Below are 16578 nucleotides of genomic sequence, written 5' to 3'. Positions count from 1 at the left end.
ATTTACAATTAAATGCATTTTCTCTTGCATGATTATTATTTAATTTGGTGTTATGTTCTTCCGCCAAAAAATGTTTTCTAGTTTTTTGTCACAAAAAAAAAAAATTATAAAAAATATAAAAAAATATATATAGGACTAGGTTTGATAAAGGTCCCGTAGCACTGTATGCAAACTTAGTCCCAGCTGTACAAAACAAAAACGGTATTTGCAACTGGATTAGTCTGTTAGAACAGCAACTTTGTTCATCAGTCCATTAACTGTTGCACAAATTTATACCAAACATTAAAAAAACTGAACTACGAACAATTCATATCATAATCTATATAGCCAAGCATGATAGCACCATATTATCTTTAAATGTAAAAACTGTACCTGCATATCCTTTATACTTTTTGAATAAGAATATTGCATTTTGACTCCTAGTGGAATACACACCTGCCTAAAGTCCTGCTGGTTTTAACCATCTCATTAATAATGAACTTAAAATAACAATAGTTCTTCTGCAGCGGTAACACATTTCAGATTTGTGATGACTGAAAGTGATGAGATGTGATGGAGTGATGGCTTTATTGTGTCAGGCCATCGCAATGCTCAGAGTGGCTATCCAGTTTCTTAGTGACGAGATAACAGAAGAGAATGAAACAAAAAAATAAATAAATTAAAGCAGTATCTTTAGTCAGGGCATTAAAGTTCATTAAGACAACAATTGGTTAAAGGTGTAGTACATAGGCTTGGTAACAGTCTTGCTGTGAGTGGGCCGCCACCTTTGGGAACCTCCTGGGTTAACTGACTTCCCTTAACCGGCTTGGAGTAACAGGCAGAACCAGGGAGGAAAAGGTGGGGAGCAGGGGTACAGCTTTTTTTTTTATATATAAATATCTTTTCAATAACTTGACCCCCCTTTTTTGCACTCAATTTGGAATGCCCAATTTGAGTGCCACAAACTTCCAATGGAGTCAGTGCTCCAACCTGCTTAATGAACTTCTGTTCCCACATCAGAGTGTGCCTTGTGACTATAAATAGATGTAAGGGTATGACATCATGTCAGTCTTAGCACCTCCGTGAGAAACTAATTTTTTAAAAAATATTTGAATGGAAATCCAATTTCTTGTCGGTAGTTATGAATTTACTTGCAATGGCAGCTGTAGGCAGAGTGGCACATTAGCCCCAAATACTGAGTCACGTGACGTACGCCTCGGCCAGTAGTTAATGGCTAACAAATCCAACATGGCTGAGTTGTTTGTCATGCCTATTGGTTACAGTATATGGTAAAATGTCTCTCAGGCCTTGCAGATTCTTGGTTGAAATGTTTAAAGGCTTGACCATCTACTCAGCTACCTGTATCATGTTTCCAGCATTTCATGGGTTTTTACTGGAGCAATCTCGGTAAAGTACCTTGCTCAAGGATACAGCAACAGTGTCCCCCCACCTGGGATTGAACCCACAACCCTCCAGTCAAGAGTCCAGAGCCCTAACCACGACTCTACACTTACACTCCCATGCCATCCTTTTGAACAAATATTTAGATTTTCTTCCTAATGTGGGTTTCTTTTCTTTTTTTTACGTATTAAAAAAGAGAATTTTTTATTGGTAATATTTTTTATGTCAATGTTCAGTGGGGCAGATATTTTAGATACCCAGCCTTTCAACATTTCTGGGTTAGCATATTGAATACTTAATATAAAACAATACCTCAAGCACCTTTTTAACAATTGCAGTAAAATAGAAGGTATTTACAAAGCATAAAAGAAAAGAGCCTGTTAATTTAAAGGACTCAACTAATGTATAATAGTAACACCTTAGCAACATATTGAGCAAAAAAAAAAGCAGCTTTGTTATTTATAAATCTTCCCCAAGTAACCAATTAACACCTAACTGTACTGTCCAGCCCTCTATGTAAAGAACACTTTCATTGTCTAAATGAAATACAGCCCAGACATGTTCAAAGTGGAATGAAAATAAATACATAAATTAATCAATAAATTGCTCCACAGACATGCACAAGGGAATGAGTGTTACCATTAAAACCTTACAAAGCTTACAAAAGAATGCATTACTACAAAGTCACTTGGTCACTATATACTGTTGCCATGAAAAACAAAAAACAAAAACATTAAACACAGAGGATTAAAACCTGGTGGCAGGTAACAGCAGACAATGGGCAAGATAAATCCAGGACTGACCCCATGCTGAATTGCTCAATAAAGCCTCCGTTCGTCATAGGTAGGTGTTGTATGTTGTTTGTCTTTTTGTTCTTGCTGGTGTCACTGAGTTTCAAGTGTCTAGTGGATCAACCTCAATGAATGTCTTCTAATTTAGTCATTTTAACTAGGCTATGGGGCTCTTGACCGGAGGGTCGTGGGTTCAGTCCCTGGTTGGGGACACTGCTGCTGTACCCTTGAGCAAGGTACTTTACCTAGATTGCTCCAGTAAAAAAAAAAAAAAAAAAACTGTATAAATGGGCAATTGTATGTAAAAATAATGTGTAAAAAATAATGTGATATCTTGTAACAATTGTAAGTCGCCCTGGATAAGGGCGTCAGCTAAGAAATAAATAATTTCAGTAAATGGCAGCTTGAAAAGCGTTTCATGGCAAGACGTATAGGACGTATAAATCTAGGAGTTACCACAGGTGGGTGTTGGGGATGATGTCACTAATGCAACAATGACCATGACTGACCTTGTCATCTGACTAAAATGCATTGGTGGCACCCTGTATAATCCTCCTAACACAGACACAGTGTAGGATTAGTGTTATTGAAATAAAAACTCTGCAAGTCACTGTTATACTGGACAGCAGAGCAGTCCATATTCTGTGGCTGAAAAAGCCATACCAATTACCCGTTTTTAAAGAGCTATACAGTTATAGAGTATTTATTATACTCTCAGTAGTCCTGTTACCTATAAAATGAGACCTGGGAAGTTTATATTTACAATATTATTTACAGTAGCTGGCACAAGGCCGTTAAACTTGCTTTTATGTTTCTTACGTGTCTTGCATTTTTCTGTATGTTTTATATATGGGTGTTATAGTTGCTTTACTTTTAATATGCTTGGTCATAAACTGAACCCTGGCAGTAATATCCTGACATTATTGGCTTGTTAAGTTACTTGGAAACCCACTGTACTTTCAATTCAGCTGTAAATATGTCACTAAGCATTTTTGCCAGTACTAAAAATGAACCTTCTAATTTTGAAAATTAGGGCTTATTTCAGAGGGGGCATTTTTTAAAAAGAAAACAAAAGCTAAAATGTGTTTGCACTGCACAATAAATGCATTTCAACTTTTCTTTTTAAAAATGCCACTTCTGAAACTCAAACTTTGTTTCTAGTTTGGTAAAATGAACAAATGTTTTTTTTTTTCTCCTTTAAAAAAATAGGAATTAATTAAAGACGTTTTTTTTTTTTTAAATGGCCCTTAACTTTTCATACCTTTAATTTTCGGAGACTTCTTGTAGGATCCGCAGATCGGAGGATATTTTCATTGTCTGCTACGTTCTGAGCGATGCTAATGGAATGGCGTCTGTGCTGCTGCTTCAGTAACTCCTTTTCCAGCCATTCTGGAGGCTGTTCGCTTTTCTGCGATTCCTCCCACTGAAAGTGCCAATGGACAGCATCAGACCTGGAGCCAGCTACTGAAGTCTTTGCACGGCGCCGGAGTGAACCAGGTTTTTCAGTTGCTGGCCTTATCGCCTCTAAAATGCTGCAAAACACAGGTGACAAACAAATACAATCATTATTCATTTATTATAATTAAGTCCTTCTCAGCCAAATATTCTTTTAAAATGCAACTTAAAATGTGTATATCTTGTTTCTTTTTTAATTTGCCCTCACTTGGAGTTTATAGCTCTCCTTGTCCACCACGAGTCATATCCTGTATCATAAGAGACAAGGTCAACTTTACATATTGGGGTCTATTTTAGTCATAGCAGTGGTATTTGCCAACATACAAAGTATAAACCTGTTGTTTCACAGACCTCATTGCTCTGTAAACTGAAAGAATGGAACAAGATGACAAAATGTTACAGCTTATGTCTTCTTCATAAATGTTAAGAAGGCAGCAGTCAAAACGTGTGTCTACTTGATTCAGTTTCCTCTAGTGTCACCTCAGAAATTAAAACAAAAAGAGTAAATAAAAGGCTATTCTGTATATGGGAGGAATATACTGTTTGTTGAATATCAAAATAAATGTCAGACTTTTGTTGATGTTTTTTATAGTGTAGGTTGCTACACAGTACACAATATTAACTGCAGTGTTATTGTATGGAAATCACATAGTTCCTGGGCAACAGATGATGAGCTTTGAACCCCACTGTTATGCTAGTAAAGATTGCTTTCTTCTTTCTCAACACCGTGTTTTGTTCACAACCTCCTTCAAACACAACACTTTCAACTAAAGGCCCATTTTCCTTTAAAAAGCATCTTATATAAAACCATAAATAAAGAAATAAATAACAAGAAGCATATAAAAAGTACCTGAATGTCTAAACAATCAAAGCTGTTTAAAAATGTAATCCTTTCAGTCGTCCTGTTTTATTAATGCAGTAATGTTAGCATATGCTCTCTTGTAATTGGTAAGGCAATATGGTGAGAGTTTTAGGCTCCTTAGACCTGCCAGCTTAAATTTCCAGTTCAATTATATACCTGCAAACAAGATTACCCAAGGAGTCTTGGGATTGAATCCTGCTTCTATCAGTGAGTGCATGATTATCCATCCAAAATATGTACATTAGCTACATGTGCAGTAGTTATACTGTGGTTACCATTTAGTAATATTTACTTCATGCACTTTCCACATAATTAAGTGATTGTGAGAATGGAACTCTACACATATATAACATGTATTCAACATTCATGTTTTTTTCACATTCATATTTTATTGTAGGCAAATTCTAATGTGACAATGGTATAAGTACAGTGGAGCTACCATGTAGTAATGTGCCTGTATTTTGAAATGTATCCAAAATATTTATTTCCCTATTAAATGGTAGCACCAACTGCATATTTATTATAAAACCAAATGGTCAAAAAATGGAGATGATGTAACACTGTCACAATGGTAATACTATCTCTACTGGATAAGTTTGATTTTGAATAGGCTCAATTAAAATCCACAATGATATGACCCATTGATAGAATGGAAGCATTTTTATTTTAAAACACCATATCACAGTAGTCCAATGCACAGTGCTGGAATCCATTGCTGTACAGTGATACCATATCATTTCAGTACAAGAGGGGTATGATGCCAGCACCACTGTGCAATACTTGTTACAAATCCATTGTATGGACATTGCTGGTAATACTGTGATCTGCTAATTGTTCTGCTAGGGTTTCTTTAAGGCAATACAACTGCCACCATGTTATCCCCCTACTTAGTTTTTTTCTCAACAGAGGTCTGGTAGCTACCATACTAAATAACACTGCCTCATAACATTTTATATAAGAACAGCTGCATTTGGGCTCAGAATCGAACTGCTTTCTAACTGCAAAGTTTTATAATGTTAATTTTCTCAGGGCAAAAGCAGCAGGAAGCTCATAAGTACGCCAAGTTCTCTTTTATTGTGATTTTATCGGTTTCTTAAATAAATATTTCTGGTGCTAAGCATACACAATTGGCCCTCCAGTATCATAAAATGCTCCACAGTCAATGCCCCTTCCATGCAATACTGTGACCAGCTGGTCCCCTGACAACAGTAAACAATCTCCAAACAACATTGATTTAACTCAACCCTCATATTAGACAAACAACCAACAGCTTTTCCTGAACATTAAATTAAAAACCTTTTTTTTACTACTGAGCTGAGGTTCTAAAAAACACGCAAAAAAACAAAACAGAAAAAAGGTAAGCAAATACATAACCAATACAAGACTAACATGTTGAGCTGTGCAAGTTAGTTTACAGACATACTTAGCTTTTCAAATGCAGTCACAAATTGCTTTTTTTCTGTTTGAAATGTAATTAAATAAAAGTTATGTTGCCAGTGCACTGTACCTGGTAATGTGGTAGGTTTCTAACTTTCCAGAGGCTGAGCTGGGACGCAGTTTCTTTCCCAGTGGCATGGCTGAAAGATAGCTTGCTTGACAGTGTTATAAAACACTCTGCATTGTACTTTAATTCTTCTTCATACAGTTTTCAGAGACCCATTCCTGTAGAAGTTTCTCACTGTTGCATTTGGTTCTCTTCCAGACTCTGTTTCTCTCGCCTATGCGTACGGACACCTTCAGCATACACTGTTGCTGTTTGTTGTGAGCTCATGTTACCTGCTAGTCTAATTCTAGCATTACAACTAAAGGTGACAGGGGAGACTTAAGCTTCCAACTGCAGCAAATCATTTATTTAAGAGTTTGCATAAAGCAATAAACAGCTTATATATATGCTTCTATCCGTCTTTATATCTCTGTGTTTGTCTGTCTGTCTGTCTTCTGTGTTTATAATCTATGTATTCATCTATAATCTATGTGAAAGGCACTCATAAAAAAATGATTCACTCATGGAAAGAAAACCATAAGGAAATTAAAATGTGAAAAACACCTATCAGTGTTTTTAAAATATGGACTTTGTTCTTCATGCTGTAGTACTTTTTTATGACGGGTAGAGAGGTGCCTTTTAATTCCTGAAGAAGCACACTTTTCATTTCCAAAGAGCACTAAAGCTAACAATACGTTTTTATGGTTTCAGTCATTCCTCAATTATGTTTTTCTTCGTAGTTATAAAAAATGTTTTTATAGACACAGTGAAAGCAATTTCCTATTTTTGGCAAACTGTTGCTTTCTATTTTATAGTACCTCGCCACACCCCACTTTATATCACTTTGGGAAACAAAAGCCTGAGATAAGAAATCTCTTATGAAAGTAAGTTGCTGTACATAAGTTAAATGTTCTGAATGAGAAGTACAGTAGTACAGTATAGCATAAAAACACTGCAATGTGTATGTTTATAGTATTCTTACATGGTTTAATTGTTACAATGTATAGTAAACTAGATATTGATTTATTAACACTATACTATCCCTTTGAAGTTATATTAAACAAGTCTGACTGTTTATTATTATTATTATTATTATTATTATTATTATTATTATTATTATTATTTATTATTATTTATTTCTTAGCAGACGCCCTTATCCAGGGCGACTTACAATTGTTACAAGATATCACATTATTTTTACATACAATTACATTCTTTTTTACACATAATTGACTGTGTGGGCATAAATGTTAAAAATGTACATATTTCAAGAAAAAATACTTAATTGTAATATTGCTGAAACTATTACCAGCAATTTCATCTAAATTCAATACGGCATCACGAGATTGCTACTGCTTCAGTGAACAAGCTTGCTCAGTATTTTACAGTAGGCGATTCAGAGGCAATTTGTGTAAATTATAGCAAAGCAATGCTTGCTAGCAATTATTATCATCGGAAAAATATTATAGGTAGGTGAATTTGTCACTTGCAATTATACAGTATGAAATGTGATACAAGCTTATGCAATGTCAGGTTGCAGATTAGATTGTAGACTGCAGTTGGAACTGACAGTAGCCCCAGTATTATACTGGAGCAAAATGAAATGGGGTTTACAGTACTGTGTGTATGTTGATGCAGGTGCCTGTGCATTAAGAAGGCATACAATTATGTTTGGAATGAGGTTCGGAGTGCTGTAGAAATTAGCTATAACATGGCCGTGTTCTGTGTTGTATCCACCGGTTAGGGTGGGCTTGAATATGACTGATATGACACAGGTTCTCCTTTGCACACTTCTGTATCAAAATTATCATTTTCAAACACAAGATTATACTTTCATATTCTGTTATGCTTTACAGTCCTTTTATTTTAATACAAATTGCTCAGTATTTGTTATCAACTCATTTCATTCGTGTCACTTTACCATACCCAGTATAGGAAGACAAATGATCCAAGCCACAAACATTTGTTGAACGCAGAATAAGTAAATGCACACATACAAATTCAAATCAAAAGTTGGATCTCCTCCCCACCCCCCACTTCCAGAATTTGTCTGACCCCCTCAAGTCTATCAGAATTATCATGCTGGGTATCAGCTGGATAACTATTTTCACAAAACATATACTAACAGCAACTTAATATACAGTTCTATGATTGTTTCCTTACTGTCTTCAAATGCAGATCATTTAAAATCTTCCATTTCATCAACCATTTTGTTTTACTGATTTTCATTTTTTTACAGACAGTATCTGTCGATTCAAGGTAGACATACAAAAGAAAAGAGCATTGCAAATCACACTTTTTGCAGCATTGATTGCAGAGGTCTTACTCCACACTCTCAAAAATCATATTTATCCTGGTCTTTTAAATCCCACTTCAGACATGACTTAATGCTTTTTCCAGGTACCGCAGGCTACACAGGACCGGGCACCCCTGACATCCACACTGGATTTGCTGGCTTGGCTGGTGACCCTCCTGAAACATCCTTAGCTTGGCTGCCAGCAGTGTTTTTCAGAAATCTTTGCAACACTGCTCTGTCTGCAAATAAATTGCAAAGAAAATAATGTTATGCTACATTTATTCGCATATATTCAGGAACTAAATGGGACTATTTTAGAATGCCAAAACTATGGATTTGCAAAAATGAGGTGTAGTTATTGTAAAAAATAAAAGTATGTTCTGAGACATTTAGTATTTAAATGCTTTAACATGACATATTTAATCTATTGTGATGGCCTAAATATAGGTTTATATTTTGAATCTAGTAAGCTTTTCTTATAGAGGTGCATACCTTGCTCAGGAACAGTCTTAAGGAATTCTTGAATTTCTCTAGGCTGCAAAGAGTTCAGGGCTGTTGAAATGCCCATGCTATTGTTTCCAAACATCCTCTGGTAAGTAGTTAGCTGCTTCTTACTCTCCTGATTAATGATGTGAGCGAGGGTCACACTTGGAACTAAAACATCAGAAATGAACAAAGTTCTATTTTTTAAATGTTTTTAAAGCTACGGTGCTCCATAACCATGTTCATTTTTGTACTAAACAGTCCTAGTTTACTAAATCGCTATATTGTTTAACATTCTGCACAGTTTATAACTTCAGAAATTAGACTGTGTAGGCTTTCCAGTTTGTTTACATTTCCTAAAGATATCACCTTGAAGCCTGCTAGTCTACTTAAAATAAACAGGCATGTTTATTTGTTTGAAAGGCCTACAGAGTCTAATGAGAATGAGCTGGAAGGCATATTTCTATGTGTGTCTCTATTTGTAGAAAGGCAGTGTGGCTCTAAAGTGTGTATATTTAAGGTATACATAGTAACAATGTTCTGTTCCAGAAATATCAAAGTGAAGTATTTATTTTCCTATCAGAATCTACCTGCTGTTATCCTGAGAATCCTAGTTGACCGTTCCCATTTTAGTACTTCCTAATTCCAAAGAAATCATGTGAAGCTGTGAACTTCCAAACCTTCTGGTCCCACATGATCTATGAAGCCAGAGTTCAAATGTCACAGAATTGTGTAATTTTTTTGGAATCAGGATGCGACAGATTTCACAGCACAGATAATGCAAACATATTTAAATTAAATGCTGGAGCAACAGAAAGGTACATACATCAATTCAAGTTACATCTGAAGCAAAGTAATACCTTTAAGAACTTTCACAAACTAATAACAAGTTAATAATGGTATTAATAATGCAGTGTCCTTTTAGCAACTGGCTTATGCACTAGTGCAGGTAGGTGACCCTTCTGTACATCAAACAGGTCCAAACCAACCACTCCATTGAATTCTACAATTGCAACTGACAAGTTTAACTATAGTTACAACTTACCCACTCCTTTAGCTGGAAAAGGATGAGATGCATTATTTCCGTAGCGGGAGGTGGAGCTCTTAAGTTCAGGACTCTGCTTTGGATGTTGGTAGCGGTATCTAAACTCAGTCAAAGGCAATTGAGAGATGTCCTTCTTCCAGTTAGGAGGCACATGTTTTCCTTGAAAATCTGAGATGTGGAAACGCACAACCATCAACATGTCTGTTTTGCAGTTGCGGAATGCAGTACTGTATTGAAATTGACGCTTCAGTCATTGAAGTGAATTGGAGTGAAATAATGAAAATACCTTAAAAAGTTTACCATAATAAAAGTATATCAAAGGATAATAAAGCATAGTGAATGCAGGGTAAGCATTGTAAACTGCTGTGGTAAACTGGTATAAAGGATACACCATGTTGGAATAAAGGAATCAGCTGTGTAAATATGTAGTGGCTTCCAAAAAGAAACCTTATACTTTACGTAGATGACATATCTATAAAAAAACAAAAATATATATGTAAAATGATAAAGAGTAAGTAGCCTACAAATAAAGCTTATATTTTTATTCCCATAATTTTTTTTTATGATGTTTGCAATCATTCTGAGTGGTCGCAATTATTATTATTATTATTATTATTATTATTATTATTATTATTATTATTATTATTATTATTATTATTACTATTATTATTATTATTCTCATGTTTGTGTATAAGTCTGTGTTAAAGAGCTTTGACAATGAGTGAAGGAGCTGCTCTTCATTTCAAGTTGCCATCCACACACATATGCACTGTTGGCTAGATCAGCACAGCAAAAGGAAACCTGATCCAAAGTGGCAGATAAATAAAAGGTCTGCCACTTCATTTTATAAAGGCTGATGTAGCCTATGTTACATTACCGGTAATACAGAGAGAGAGAGAGAGAGATCGGTATGAAACTCAGGACTAAGCAGGTATTAACATACAATCTTTCAAATGCATGGAATGTTGTGTTGAAACAATAGAGGGAAGGCTGAGAGTTCTCAGTACCTGGAGGTAAACCCAAATAATCCTCCCTATAGGTTGAGCGGTACTGTCCCGACAACACTTTTCTTATTTCTTCATCAGAAACAGGTTTATTCCAGGGTGACTTGCAAACTAACGATTTCTGTTTCTCTCCTCTGAGCACCCTCCAATCCTGTACAAGAAAGGAACAGAAAATGCATTCGCTTCAGAACCGCCTTTGTATAGTACCATACTGGACCACTATACTGTACATGTAGGGCCCTATCTTGAATCTATTTTATAACACTCTAATTGTTAAACAAATGTTTTGAGCAGTTTCTTGATTTTACACCATTATAAGAAATGTTTATATTTCTCTCAGAAAATGTGATGTTTTCACTTAATTCAAAGTATATAAGTTTACAACAGTAAACTTTTAGCAAAGTGCTATAAAAGCATATTGAAAGCATTGTAAAGCATAGGTAAGCATTGTAAATCCTGGAAAGGTATGTTAAGGTATATATTTTTTTTAAAACATAGCAAGCCATGGTAAACTATGGTAAATGTATCATTTAACAATGGGAGAAGCATGAGAAAATTGTCAAATTAAAGGGCAAATTAACCAGGGGAAACATTTATAATCTGCTGTACAAGCAGAAAATAATAGATTGAAACAAAACTACAATATTATTACCTGTAGGGGTTGAGGATTGTCTCTCTTACTTCCCATAGAGGACCCGCTTCGTATGATTTCAGGTTTTGAACATGGCTGTCAACAGAAGTCCTCACTGTATCTGTTAGCACCAACAGGGCCGCTCAGTTCATAAGGGAAGGTATATGCATTTGAAGACATGGGGCTGCGAATTTAAAAAAAAAAGAGTCAATGCATTATGGGGGAAAAAAAAAGGTTTTATACATTTGTACCAAAGTGTTTTATAACCTTACTGTACATAATCTTTAAATTTAAAACATTTTCATCAGGCATTTACGTTATCCACATCTCCTTTTTTCAGAGTGAGATGTCAAACAAGGCATAGCTATACATGTGTGAGCACATAGAGCTACTGACACAATGAAGCTGGAGAAATTAAATGTGAACCATCTTATTTCTGTGACCATGCGATCAACATGAGACAATAACTTAATATTGGAACAACAGAATCACTCGGAATAATTGCAAACAATTTCCATTCTTCCATTTCTTCAGATGGCTTGCATGGAACACTGAGTAAAACTGTCTATATAATAGTCAAGTGTGGCATGTCTCCCCTCCCCTTTTGCTTGTTTTAGCCAATCATCGGACGTGTACCCTCCCACATTGATGACCTGAAAGAAACTAAGCATGGTTTAAAAGGACGTGGTGAACGACAATAGATTGATTCATTTAAATTTGAATACATATTTTAAAATTATAATAAGAGTACTGTTTGTGTTTGTTTCTTCAAATTGTAAAGTATATTGCTCTGGTTTTAAAGGCTGGCTAAATTGCTTCCTTTTTATTAAATAGATATGTTTCATATATACAGAACAGTTTATTTTGTTATCCATTGTTGGTCATTTATTTAAGTTAAATAAATTAACTCGATAGGATGTGCTCAATTTTTGTCTGCCTTTCTCTTGCCTTACAACATTGTTCAGAAAATATTTAATGCAAAGTGTTAAAGTGATGTGGTCTTGAAATCTAAATGCTATATTAATGCTGCACACAGTGCATTTTTAAACATGCGCTGGCAGTGTGTAACAGTTAAGTTTATTAGAATAAAAAAATGATTAAAATGACATTTAAAGCAACTTACTCTTTAAAATATGGTAGCCTTAAGAAATGAAATACATCTGAAACATACAGTACATTGCTTATCAATACCATAAGTCTCCAAGGCTTACCGAACAGCTTCTGTTGCAGGATTTGGTCTGTAAACATATTCACGGATATTTGTAGTTTCATAAGGATCGCAGTGCTTCTTGCTATCTATAAATGGCCCATGGAAATGGAAAATAAATTGTATTAACCAAACATTTTTAACACATACTGTACCTGTAAATGCAATTTTTTGCATTGCAGAAACTTATTTATTTGCGTGATGTCCCTACCGGGTAGTGGGACCACTGTGACTCCAGAGTTGATTGTTTCCAGCTGAACAAATACATCATTAAAAGTACTCTTTTTGACTTTAATGGCATTATCATCATTATTATTATTTATTTCTTAGCAGATGCCCTTACCCAGGGCGACTTACAGGTATACAAACAATACATATCAAGAACTACAGTAGAATTAAAAGCAAGGTTTACATGCAGTTTAAAAACTCAAAATGATCTCTCCATTGTTGTGAAAATCTGACGTAGCACATACATATCACACACAGTCCTCACGTTATAGGAAGTGCATGGCCAGAACAAGGTATGACTAAGGGGTGGGTAAATCGCCTTCTCACGCTAAAAAGCTGTACAAATTGACCAAAAACTAAGGGTGTACCATATGTTCACAAGACTTCAGGAGTGAAGATCCTGTTGTGATGTAACTTCAAACAACTTTCTACTATAACTAAAGGCTGTATTATTATTTATTTATTTATTTATTTGGCAGACGCCTTTATCCAAGGCGACTTACAGGTGTTAGTTACAGGGTAGTACAGGGTTACAATGCAAGCTTAATATTTAAATACAGTGTAGTATACAGTAAGTGCAATATGACAACTAAAATACAATATGAAACTAGCAAGCAACAAGTTATATTTATAGTGACATAACAGTGGTGCAAGGATAGTGCATTAGGTGAGGGTCCAGGACATGGTGCTTAGGTCAGGCAAGCCCAGTGCATGGTAGGAGTGGTAGGTCAAACAATCTACAAGTGCAGTCTAAACAGGTGGGTCTTAAGGAAGTGGTGGAAGGCAGTGAGAGATGGAGCAGTCCTGAGGTTCTCCGGTAGCTGGTTCCAAAACAGAGAGGGTCGGGAAAGAGAAGGGGTGGGCACGGGAGGACAGAGAGGGACAGAAGGCTTGACCAGTTGGCCAGTAGAGGAGGAGCGGAGAGGGGGTGTAGGGAGACATGAGGGATTGGAAGTATTTGTGGGCATTGTGGTGAAGAGAGCAGTAGGCAAGAACAAGGGTTTTGAATTGAATGCACACAGAGATAGGTAGCCAGTGGAGGGAGCTAAGCAGAGGGGTAGCATTAGAGTAGCGAGGTTGGGAGAATACGAGATGATCAGCAAATTTTGAATGAGCTGAAGGTGGTGGACAGCCAAAGCAGGGAGACCAGCAAGGAGAGAGTTAAAGTAGTCTAATCTGGAGAGGACAAGAGCTTGGACCAGGAGTTGAGTGGAATAAGTAGTGAGAAAAGGACAGATTCAGTAGATGTTGCTAAGAAAGAAGTGGCAAGTGCGTGTCAGGGAAGAGATGTGTTAAGAGAAGGAGAGGGAGGGGTCAAGAATAACACCTAGGTTTTTAGCAGAAGGAGATGGAGAGAGAGTTAGAGTTAAGGGATACTGAGATAGAGAGGTCAGAGGTGGGAGAGGAAGTAGAAGGAAAGTAGAGGTCAGATTTAGAAAGAATTTCTATTCCTAAAAGAAAACTACATGCAAACCCAAATTTCCGGAAAGGTACTACCAAAGTAGAGTGCCAAGAAGGTGAGGCTTATTTTTATTATTGCATGTAAACCACACCATTGTGGGCGTTATTTGCATGGGCAGTTTTATAAACACAAGCATGCTTTTGAACACAGACAATAGTTTTGTTAATAGATTTCTTTGTCTCCTTTTCTTTTTTTCATTTCCAAAAGCTCACTTAGAGAAGCTCTCCTATATTCAAAGTTGTGACTAATGCAAATGTGACTTTCAGCCTCTACAACCAAGCCCTCTGATTTGGCTGGATTCAAAGTGCGTGCTTCTTCATTCAAGCAAATCACGTTCCTCCCAATGACATCAGTGTTTTATGATATCAGTAATTATAATATAAAACATAATGTCTGTAAACTGAACAAACATTTAATTTAACATACAGGTGTGTTTGCAAGGACAAGATATATATAAATGTTTAAAAATGTTTGTTACGTTATACACATACAAAAAACATAAGTGCATTATTTTTACTTTACCTATGTTTAAGAATGTGGTATTCTATTTATCCATTTATTTTCCAATGTATTGTACATTATCTCATTTTATTTTTTCTAAAACTGCAAATCAGAGGTCATTCATGGTTATGTTCATTTTTTGTAAAGTGTTGAACTATTAGTTATAATGTCTCTCTTACATATTTTATTGTGTTACATTTTTGGCAAAACATACCATAAACAAAGTTGATAGTTTTGCAGGACAGGTATAGAACATTACATAGACAGTTCTGAGGTTGTGTTCCAATCCTTGGTCTTCCAGGTTCACCGTACCAAGAAACAAGGTATTGTCTGTGAATCCATGGACTCTCTCTGATTTTTTTTTATATATATATATATATATATATATATATATATATATATATATATATATATATATATACATACATACACACATTACATATATACACACACACACACACATCAATGCATAGACAAATGTATGTTAAACATACCGAAACGTTGGGAAGATGACTATATTGATTTACATATCAGGATACTGCAATAAAAAATAAATTACCATAAACGAAGTCATCTTTTCATTGAAACGATTTGTTGTTCTTTGACTTTGGTGCCATTTTTTCACCTACCTAGTTCATCCATTAGCGTTTGAAGTCTGTGTTTTTAAACTGGCCTTTCTTTTTTAAATTCTTCTGTATAAAGCAATGAATCTGTCAAGTTTTCACATTCCTTCCGTTCTGTTTCAGCCGTGGACCGCTGTTTCAGATATCTTAGCTATTCACAACACTGCGGTTTAAAATAGTCATTTAATTGATTAAAAAAAAACATGTTGTAGTAACTTCTCTAAACAACGTTTAGAGACGAATAATGATGCCTCTGTGACCTCACCTGAGTTGTAACCTTCACATGCGTGTGAATTGACTGCCATTTTTCAGCTAAATATTGATGTCTAAAACAGTTGTGTTGGAAAGCTTTTGTGACAGGAACAGAAACACAAAACGAGAGCACAATGAAAAGCAGGCATCTCGATCAGGAGACGCATTCTGGTTGCTAAGCACCATGACAACAAAAAGAACACCAGGAAAGTCTGCTGATTGAATTGATCATTTCAAAGACCAGTTGAAAGAGAAACGCCTCCCTAAGTAAACACACACACACACACATATATATCTCTATCTCTATCTCTCTATATACAGCTCTGGAAAAAATTAAGAGACCACTGCAAAATTATCAGTGTCTCTGGTTTTACTATTTATAGGTATGTGTTTGGGTAAAATGAACATTTTTGTTTTATTCTATAAACTACTGACAACATTTCTCCCAAATTCCAAATAAAAATATTGTCATTTAGAGCATTTATTTGCAGAAAATGACAACTGGTCAAAATAACAAAAAAGATGCAGTGTTGTCAGACCTCGAATAATGCAAAGAAAATAAGTTCATATTCATTTTTAAACAACACATACTAATGTTTTAACTTAGGAAGAGTTCAGAAATCAATATTTGGTGGAATAACCCTGATTTTCAAGCACAGCTTTCATGCGTCTTGGCATGCTCTCCACCAGTCTTTCACATTGATGTTGGGTGACAAGGTTGTCCTGGAAGAAAACTAGCTTCCTTCTGCTCTGACAATGTTCCCCAACTCTGAGGATTGGTTTTTCCAGCAGGACAATGTTCCATGCCACACAGCCAGGTCAATCAAGGTGTGGATGGAGGACCACCAGATCAAGACCCTGTCATGGCCAGCCCA

The 16578-nt window shown here is 35.7% G+C and overlaps 2 protein-coding genes across 2 annotated transcripts in view; both read right to left on the bottom strand.

The window, feature by feature from the left end:
* Positions 1 to 6587, bottom strand: part of LOC117407175 (WD repeat-containing protein 64-like) — a 34604-nt gene extending 28017 nt beyond the window's left edge. The window contains exons 1-2 of the mRNA XM_059029568.1: positions 5996 to 6587; positions 3433 to 3703 (exon numbers count right to left, since the gene is read on the bottom strand). Coding sequence (XP_058885551.1) covers positions 3433 to 3703; positions 5996 to 6063 — 339 coding nt within the window. The 5' untranslated portion in view covers positions 6064 to 6587. The remainder of the gene's footprint in view (positions 1 to 3432; positions 3704 to 5995) is intronic.
* A 961-nt stretch (positions 6588 to 7548) lies between these two features.
* LOC117406719 (testis-expressed protein 26-like) lies at positions 7549 to 15190 on the bottom strand. The gene is made up of 6 exons (XM_034010997.3): positions 12642 to 15190; positions 11452 to 11614; positions 10803 to 10950; positions 9796 to 9963; positions 8760 to 8921; positions 7549 to 8506 (listed from the first exon to the last, which is right to left on the bottom strand). Exons 2-6 carry the CDS (start codon positions 11485 to 11487, stop codon positions 8382 to 8384), a joined length of 639 nt encoding a protein of 212 aa, XP_033866888.1. The 5' UTR covers positions 11488 to 11614; positions 12642 to 15190; the 3' UTR covers positions 7549 to 8381.
* Between the last annotated feature and the right edge of the window lie 1388 nt (positions 15191 to 16578).

This window comes from Acipenser ruthenus, chromosome 8 (assembly GCF_902713425.1).
Source record: "Acipenser ruthenus chromosome 8, fAciRut3.2 maternal haplotype, whole genome shotgun sequence".
NCBI lineage: Eukaryota > Metazoa > Chordata > Actinopteri > Acipenseriformes > Acipenseridae > Acipenser > Acipenser ruthenus.
Note: the sequence above shows the minus strand (reverse complement) of the source record. Positions and strands in the feature narration are given on the sequence as shown.

Excerpts from the sequence above, each read along its gene's own strand:
- LOC117406719 (XM_034010997.3), bottom strand. The coding sequence starts at position 11,487 with ATGGGAAGTAAGAGAGACAATCCTCAACCCCTACAG. Across the intron at positions 10,951-11,451 it reads ACAATCCTCAACCCCTACAG|GATTGGAGGGTGCTCAGAGG; the intron begins GTAATAATATTG and ends TTTCTTGTACAG. Across the intron at positions 8,507-8,759 it reads TAAGACTGTTCCTGAGCAAG|ACAGAGCAGTGTTGCAAAGA; the intron begins GTATGCACCTCT and ends ATTTATTTGCAG.